This window comes from Rhinolophus sinicus, linkage group LG02 (assembly GCF_036562045.2).
Source record: "Rhinolophus sinicus isolate RSC01 linkage group LG02, ASM3656204v1, whole genome shotgun sequence".
Classification (NCBI taxonomy): Eukaryota; Metazoa; Chordata; class Mammalia; order Chiroptera; family Rhinolophidae; genus Rhinolophus; species Rhinolophus sinicus.
The window spans coordinates 114,716,963-114,726,488 of NC_133752.1; the positions used below are offsets into that span (position 1 = coordinate 114,716,963).

The 9,526-nt window shown below is 43.4% G+C and overlaps 1 protein-coding gene across 1 annotated transcript in view; it reads left to right on the forward strand.

The window, feature by feature from the left end:
• GALNT8 (polypeptide N-acetylgalactosaminyltransferase 8) overlaps positions 1 to 7,645 on the forward strand; it is a 65,797-nt gene extending 58,152 nt beyond the window's left edge. Inside the window, exon 11 of the mRNA XM_019718612.2 lies at positions 3,913 to 7,645. Coding sequence (XP_019574171.2) covers positions 3,913 to 4,056 — 144 coding nt within the window. The 3' untranslated portion in view covers positions 4,057 to 7,645. The remainder of the gene's footprint in view (positions 1 to 3,912) is intronic.
• Positions 7,646 to 9,526: the final 1,881 nt, after the last annotated feature.

Below are 9,526 nucleotides of genomic sequence, written 5' to 3' on the forward strand. Positions count from 1 at the left end.
GTCCAGGCTGGATCTCTTTTTATGATCACTTGTCAAGAACTTCAAAAGTTAAAGATGGAGGCAATAATGTAGTTCATGGTGTTTCGTGATTTTAAGTCAGTTTTAAGTCAATTCCTTCTGTCTAAGCCTTTCATATCCATCTGATCTATTAGGACCACAATTCTTTCAGATATAAACATAATATTGATTGACAGTTGGGACACTTTTGTGCTCTACTTACTTTATAAACACTACTTACACATTCATTCTACTTAAAAGTTACCAAAGATATTTCTCAGAATTGAGAAGGAGGTAAGACTAGATAATGTCTTTGTTTTCTTCCAATTTCATGATTAACGTTTTGAGCCAACCAGAGAAGGTTAGGACCTTCAAAGACCACAAGAGAGATATTGCCATTGGCTGAGAAGTAACTCGATTTGAGGAGATGAGGCATATTTGAGAGACCTGAGCTTGTAGATGAGGAGCAGAGTTGAGAGTAGAGATGCAGCTGAAAGTGGGGAGCATGTGGGTGAAAGTCACTGTTCAGAAGTCTTCCGGATAGAATGACAGCTTGGGACACAAAGAGAATCTCTGGGAGAAGTAGTGAGAAGAAGGACGCCACTTGTAGTCAGCATTCAAGAAGAGGAAGAGACCTGTAAGGGGAATGCTCTCCCATGTTACTAGTGGGCATAGTTCCAGGAAGCAATTTAGCTCTCTAAAACCCTGACACTGATCAGAACCTCAAAACTAATTATGTCCCTTTTAAAGGCACATAAATTAGTGCCTTTAAATCTTAAGATATTAAATTAGGAGAACTGACTCTGGGTGGTGAACACACAATGGGATTTATAGATGATGTGATACAGAATTGTACACCTGAAATCTATGTAACTTTACTAACAATTGTCACCCCAATAAACTTTAATTAAAAAATAATTAATATCTTAATTTAAGGAATAATATAAAATGTAGGTCAAGATTCATATAGAAAATATCTTAATATTTATCATAGCAAAATACTAGGAAAAAAATTAAATGTCCAACAGTAGGGGAGATTTTTGTTCATCCCTTGAATATGATATAGTCATTCAAATTACTCTCAGAAAGTGTATTTTCAAAAAAAATAATTAATGGGGCCAGCCCAGTGGCTCAGGCTGTTGGAGCTCTGTGCTCCTAACACCAAAGGCTGCCGGTTCAATTTCCACATGGGCCAGTGGGCTCTCAACCACAAGGTTGTCAGTTCAACTCCTGCAAGGGATGGTGGGCAGCGCCCCCTGCAACTAACAACAACAACTGGACCTGGAGCTGAGTTGCACCCTCCACAACTAAGATTGAAAGGACAGCAACTTAACTTGGAAAAAGTCCTGGAAATGCACTGTTTCCCAAAAAGGTCCTGTTCCCCTTCCCCAATAAAATCTTTAAAAGTAATAATAACAATTAATGAATTTGGAAAATTTATGAATTTATTAAATTAATGAAATTGGAAACTGTACAATGATGTAACATTAAATTTAAAGAACAGAATATAAAAATTACATATACAATGTTATCCCATTATAAGTGCTTCTAATTTTAAAAATATGTTTTCCAAGTTAAAAAATAACCACATATTCCTTTTGTAAAAATGAAAAAGAAAGAAAAATCCTTTAAAAACAGGCAGGCAACACCCCCTAAATAAAAGCCAAAGCAAAAATTGATAAGATCCAGGGGAATACAATGTAATAGAAACCAGAGAAGAGTGTGAAGACGATGTAAGAAACAGCCAAAGCACATGTCACTTGGAGGTGACGAGGAAATAGATAAAGGCTAGTGACTCTCTCAGGAAGGTCACAATAAATGATAATAACCAAGATTTATTGAGTCCATATTATGTACCAGGCACTGGGTCAAACAGGATCTACTTTAAGTCTTTACATACATTTTATAAGAGAAGTATTGTCATTATCTCTGCTTCACCTATGTTCACTAAAGCGCAGAGAAGTCAAGTAATATTCCCAAGGTCATACAGCATATTAAACGTTTAGGAGGCAAACACAGAATCTCATCCACTGTTTGTTATTGCCTTGCTGCTTAGGACGTTTGATTCTGAAAGCAAGAAAAATACTGAATGTTGGTTTGAAAGGAAGGTAGAGTTAGGGGTGTTTCTTTTCCCTCTTTTAACGTTGGGGCATTTGGGTCTATTTAAAGTCAGGAAAAAAGGAAGCTGCCAAGAGGGAGAAATAAACGGATGTTAGACAGCAAGCGGGTCTCTCATTATGTGCGTCCAGAATGGGGGCGCTCAGCGCACCGGGGATGCTGGCGGTAGAGGCCGAAGCTGGGCAGCTCCTCTGAGACCGTCCAGGAGCAGCGTCCGAGGTGTGCCCACGGCTTCCGGGTGAGGGGCTGCACTGACTGGAAGCGTGGTCTTCTTGACAAAGTGAAAAATAAAGGCATTTAGCGAAAGTGAGAATCAGGGGGTAAAGCGTGCAGCGGTGGCCGGGGGAGTGACCCTAGCAGCAAGCCAGTGCTGAGGCCAGAGCGCTGCAGGCACATTTGCGGGCCAGGCCCTCCTGGCTGGTGGCCCCTCCCTGGGAGCCTGTGTGGCCTGGAAGCCGGGCCCAGAGAAAGGAGCAGAGGGAGTGACGGGGGAGTTCAAGAGTAAGGAGCGCCGCCCTGAAAGATAACACAGGATGGAGGCACCCCAGGAGGTGTGTGTGGGGGGGCGCACAGGGAGTCCAGTGTAGCCAGTGGCAGGTGAATTTGGGGGAGCAGGGTTGTTGGGGGCAGTTTGTGATTGGAAGAGGTGAGAGGTAGGGAGTTGATGGTGAGGGAGGGAGCAAGGATTTGCACATAGAGCTGGTGCCCTGCTTGGTGTTAAAACACTTGGTGGCAGGTAACCCAAGATGGAACAGCAAGATCAGGGTTTCTCACTCAACAAATGGAGGCTGTTAACTCAGGATGACAGCGAGGGAAAACAAAGGTACCCCTGCACTAAGACAGATGATGGGAGTTATTCCTGCTGAAAGGAGTGGGAGGGCTGGACGAAGAGGACGGGCCCAGGACAACGGCATCTCGTCCCTTGTTGAGCCAAAGGGATAAGGAGGAAAGAGCTCAGGGGGTGTGGAGTTGGCACATGGGAAGAGAAGGTGACCCCTCCTCCCTCCTCCCCCATTAATGGGAAGAGGCAGAAGCAGAGATGAACTGACATTTATTATACAGCTACATAAAAGCTGTTCCATCTTGGGTTACCTGCCACTAAGTGTCAGACACAAGATGCTCAATAAATATTAATCTGAATTTTAGCCCTAATATTAACTCTAAACCCATTTTATAGATGAGGAAATCGAGACTTAGGTGAGATAATTTGCCAAAGTCCACTCTGGTTGGACTGGGATTTAACTCAGGCCCTTTAGTTCTAAAGCCCCTAATGTTTCCAGTAGTACACCCCGGGGAGGCCCCCACAATGGGAGAGGTAGGGACTGCCCCCAGAGTGGTGGAGAAAAAATAGGCTGAGATTCCTGAAAGTAACTTCTGCTCTAGTCCCATCTCAGCCTCAGTGAGGAGGAAGGGAGCATCCCAGAGGGTTTCATGCGCTCAGGGGGGAAGATGTGAAAAGGACGATCAAGCAGAGAAGGACCGTGGCTCTCCCTGGCGTGTCATGGTTTGACAGTCATACTGACACGCTGCTGCCATCTCAGGAAAGGCAGATGGTGTCATCAGAACCCAGCACTGCATTGCTTGCTCCCAGATCTGTGGTTAGTTTGCCACAGGGCTAGTAGAGAAAGCATTGGTGGTCTAACTCTACACTTTGCTTCGTTTGTCCTCTGGATGCCTTGCAGAGGATGGAGGGACCCCTAAAGCGTGTCTCTGAGCATGGCAGGGAGGGTAGGAAGAGGGGGATGCTGTACTACTAGGGCATTTCAGTACCCTGATTCTGTCTCTCTTCCCATCCAGGGAAGAGCTGTCAGAAACAGAGCCACCCAACGATGTCTGGAGATAAAGAAGGACACTTCCGGTTACTTTGTTCCTGTGCTCCAGACTTGTACCACACAAGGGTGGACAATCCAGCATACAGTCCGAAACTGGGGGGCCAACTAACATCCAGTGATCCTCAGAAAGCCTGGATTTGGGACACCAGTTCTCGCTGCTGGAATGGCTTCTACTCCCAATGCTGCTCAGAGTGGGGAAGGGGGAGAGAAAGTGTGTGTGTGTGTGTGTGTGTGTGTGTGTGTGTGCGCGTGCGCACATATGTTTACTATGACTTCAGCCTGCGACACACAGGATGCAGAGGCGTGAGGTCTGTGCATGTGTTGGGGTGTCCTGGCTGGGGAGGGGTGAGGAAACTACAGTGCCTTGCCCCCAGCTTCCCTTGGAAGGCCATGATATATATGAAATGCCATCTTTGGAAACTCCTTGAAATAACTACCATCATCTGGCTGTCATGTGGGGAGAGAACCAGGAGGTGGAAGTTTATTTTTGACTTCTGCCAATGCTGTTTATTCTTCATTCCTGACAACTACTGTGGCCCCTGCCCCACTCCTGTTCGCCCGACTCATCTCAGAGACTCCCCATTGTCCTGGGGCTGCCCCATGGGAGAGGCCGGGTCATCATCAGGCAGGCAGCGTGACAACTATTCAGGTGGTTCCGATTCTCTGAAGGTGTGTTGCTGCTCCCACTCTCTTTTTGCTGGGCTGTCCTGAAAGATACAGCAAATAGACAAGCAACTTTACAATTTGCTCCATTCATCCCCACACAACGATTGCATTTAGATTATCCAATCTGTCCCGTCAGATAGGTCCCAGAGGCCGATGGTAGGAGACACTGCACCTCCACTAATCACAGCTCTGCATTGTGCAGAGACAATGGTCAAAAAACCCGAGCCATCTGCAGCTTTCTCTAAGTAACTTCTAACCTTTAATAGACTTGATTACCCATTTCCTTCTACTGTCCCTGCAAATAATGGAGAAAATGAGGCTTGAAACAGAGGGGCGTCATCAGAGGGGATGCAACGGAGGGATTGTAGGAGAAAGGTAAAACCAGGGGTCCTTACTGCTGTCCACTGGGTACATCCCTCCCCCTAGCTGGGGAGGTGGGGAGGCATGGCTAGAGCAGCCAATTTGGGTAAGCTCTTGGAGATTGGGAGTGGGCCCCATAGTAGGAGGGAAGGTAGGATGACCCTGTGTGTGTGTTGTGTTGTGGGGCTCACCTTTCAGTATGAGCTCACAGGGTCTCTTCTTCAAAGGGCCACTTGGCCCTCTTAGTCTCACGTCAGGGCTGCTTGGGTATGAGTCTGGGAATCACTGGGTTTGTTTTAGGCACTTGGCAAGCAAAACACTGCTAATGTTGCCCAGAATTAAATCAGCTAAGAATTTAAAAAATAAGCTTTTAGAAATGCACAAGTCGTAAGTGTACAGCTTGATACAGTTTTCACAGTGAGCACCATCCATATCAAGAACTGAAACATTACCACAGATAAGATTTTATCATGAAAAAATTAAGGAACAGAATAAATGTTCAGCAAATGTATAACTTCTAACTTCGGCCTAGCACATTGAAGGGAAAATGCAATTCATAGGAAAGTTTTTTTCAAAAGCATGTATCCAATAGAAAAGTAGACAAAAGATACAATGTCTTTAAACACATAAAGAGATGTTTAACCTCACGCATAGTTAGATGAATGCAAATTAAAACTGTACTGAGATCACCTTTCATTTAACATTGGCAAAAATGAAAAAGTCTGACAGCACATTCTATTGGCAAGATTGTGGGGAACAGGCAATCCATATTTTGATGGTAGGGACGCAAACTGTACAATTCTTTTGGAGAGATATTTGGCGATATCTAAAAAGGCTGTATGTTCATTTTCAATTTGTGCCAATAATTGCACCTCTAGGAATTTACACCTCCAAAAAATAAGAACATACTTATGTATGAAGTAATTATTTGCAGTATTGATTATAACTGTAAAATGTTGGAAACAAAGTATGTGCTCAAACATCCATCGACTCTGTGGAGTACTATGCAGCTATGAAAAGAATTAGGAACAGTTCTTTGAACTGATATGGAGTGATTTCCAGTATGAAAAGGAAGAATGCCATCTATAGTATGTACTTTTTAGGTAAAAAACAAGGAAAAATGTATATTTGTCTGTTTATTTCTGCAAAATGAAACATAAGGATAAACCAGAAGCGAGTGAGGTTGGTGACCCATGGGGGGTGGAGAAGCCTGCAGACGGGAACAGGACAGAAGGGCTGTGGAGGAAGTGGCACTTCTCAAAATATACATGTTCTCTACAATTAGACTTTTAGAACCATGATCTATTTCATACACTGAAACATAAATACATATAACCAACAACGACTGAGGGAAACCCAAACAAAAACAAGTGAACCTAACTATATTTCTCTAGTCTAAACGAATACACACTCCATCTAAGCACACGCAACATCCAGCATCTGGGTCTCAGTTTCTAAACATTTTCCTGTAAAAGGACTTAGGACTCCTTAGAGAAATAGCCGATTTTGGGGTTGTGTGGCTGAGGAATTTTCCTAAGTTAAAAAATAAGAAACTGCTCAAAGAATGATGGGACATGTTCAGCAGCCCTTTCAGGGGGTTCCCACCAGCCAAATCTTGGACAATTTGAGGATTAAAATAAGTAATGATTTTATACAATAAATTATAATAGATTATAGAATAAAGTAAGAATCTGATAGTTCATATAACTGAATGCATGCATGGATGGATGGATGGATGGATGGATGGATGGATGGATGGATGGATGGACAAGTAAACAGAAAGGAAAGCTCTTCTTTATGACAGAATGCCAACTCAAAGTTGTAGGAAGAATTATGGAATTAGAAAATTATTTAGCAACCCACATGGTTAAAATTGCTTCAGGCAAGAATCGTTAATGGATGTTAAAACTAATGGGTGATGAGAAACAGGATACATACACAGTATCAAAATAACTCCCCAGAGGATATTTATTAATTACAAAATAGTAATTCCATGGTGGAGGGACCTGGCAGACACCATCATAACTAAGTTATCATTGTTAACCAGCATCCATCACTGGTTACTGAACAAATGGGTATCGTACGCCTCCTGAGACAATGCACCCAGAAGAATACATCATTTCTATGGTATTCTTGACCAAAATACAGAACCTCAATCTATAATCTTGAGGAAACATCAATTAAACCCAAACTGAGGGACAGTCTTTAAAATAAATGGTCTGTACGCTTCAGAAATCTCAAAGTCATAAAAGACAGACTGAAGAACTGCCCAGAATAAAGGAGACCAAAGAGACATGACAGCTAAATATAATGTGTGATCTTGGATTGACATCTGGGCCTGAGGGGAAATTATTTTTCCTTTGCTTATAAAGGACAACAGTGGGCAACTGGTGACATTTAAATAAGGCTTGTGGATTAAATAATAGTACTGTATCAATGTTGTTTTCCTGATTTTCATCATCGTACTCCAGCTATGTAAGAGAGTGTCCTTGATTTTATGAATTACTCATTGGATGATAGATTGGGGTAGGGGAGAGGCCATTATCTCTGAGATTTTATACATATGCATATGTATAAGCAGTGGATGGACGGATGGATGGACGGATGACAGACAGACAGATGGGGCAGAAAATAATAAAACAAATGTGGTAAAGGGAATCTGGATGAAAGGTAAGGGGTAGACAAGAATTCTCTGTACTATGTTTGCAACTTTTCTGTGTCTGAAATTGTTTCAAAATAAACAGATTTGAAACACACTCAAACAAAAGTTGCCTGTCTGGGTACACATTAAATATCTCTTCCTGCTAAACTGTAGCTATAAGCGATGCTGCTTAATCGAATTTGGTATTCCATATTGTTCAAGGGAAATGTGTAACTCTCTCCCGCGCACAGTCAGGACAACGGCAAGCGCTCGGGCTGCCCCCCTGTCCCAGAGGTGCTCAGCTCCCTGCGGCTGCTCTGATGTGTGAGGCAGCCTGTTCATTAAGGCCAGGATGGTGTTGATTTGCTTCTTTGGCCCTAAAACCATCTATTTGTCCTGTTCTACATGGAATCCGCATCTCTGGTCACCGTCTGCTCTCAGCCCTCACCGGTTAGGACACTGGGAAGATCATCTCAGTGACTATCTTTAGTCCAGTCGGGAGACTGTTTCCTTGGTAACCAAGTTAATTTTTCACTGACGCCTCTCTCTCTGAGTTTTGGGAATGTTGGAGCTTATTCTAAGTTCAAGTTACCTTGTAAACAACAGAAACGTGACAGGTTGGTGTACAAAGCATCGTAAAACCCTAACAGAGAAGTGATTTGGTGGTTGCCCCAGGACTTGGATCTCGGGGACCAAGCTCCTGCCAGCTCTCTTCCTCTGCTCAGACAGTGATAGCCCCTGGGCTGTCTCACAATGCCCATTTGTCTCCCCATCTCACACTGCTTCTGGGTTTCTGGGTGGCCATCCCTGACAGACCCTTCATGGGGCCATGGGAAGAAGCTACACCTGCAAGCATCCTGAAGGAACCTCACTTCACTGTTACAAAATGCTCCTCTCAGCCCTATGGTGGCAGGCTTGTTTCCTGTTTTCATGCCATCTGTCCAAACTAAAGGTACAAAGCAGCTGTGTTTGGTCCCCACAAGTTCCCATAGAAACCCCAGGGATGCAGCTTGGATTTGCCCCTCTCCTCCTTGCACCTGCTGCTTCTCTAGGATTCTGGCCTTTTTCCAAAGGGCAGTAGGCCTGGAGGGCAGTTGTGCTATCGTGACCTGGTTGTCCCTTCTCTCCAGGCCCCAAGCATCTACCACACCAAAGCTCTCTTTACGATGAGCAAGTTCCTCATTTGTGCAAAACCTAAGGCATAAGGAGCCAAGGGCTGTGTCATAATAATGTGAGTCTAGCAGCTTTAGAGTTAATCTTATAGAGTCCCTTTATTTTACTCGTAATCTATTTTTACAACAGAAAATGTGCTTTTAGCTAATTTCCTCATTTTAAGGAAATTTGTAAAGTCTTTTTACAGAGATTCTGTGAAATAGAGTTAGATCAGTAATGTCATGGTGAGGAATTATCACAGAACTGTTGGATAAAATCAACTTCTCATGACTTCAAATTGTTAATTTTAACAGTTGTGTCCCGCAAACATTTTGACAAATGTAGTTTCAAGTACCAAACTTGTCTCAAGATTATCCTTGGAATGATAAAAACCAAATTTCTCAATATTATCAGAAAGCTGTTCAGCCTCCTTAACAGAAAGACGTAGGCAGAAACATTATCACAACAAGATAAGAAATAGGTATGGTTTTAACTTCCTTCCCTCTCTAACAAGTCATACATAACAGCTAGGCCAGGGTTTGTCTTTTCTAAGCACCTTGTCAATCTTCTTGCATTTTTTTTTTCTTTTAAGTGTGCTTTTTTTCCAGGCCCCTTCAGCTCCAAGTCAAGTAGCTGTTTCAATCTAGTTGTGGAGTGCGCAGCTCACAGTGGCCCATGCGGGGATCGAACCAGCGACCTTGGTATTATGAGCACCGCGCTCTAACCAACGGAGCTAACCTGCCGGCCCCCAATCTTCTTC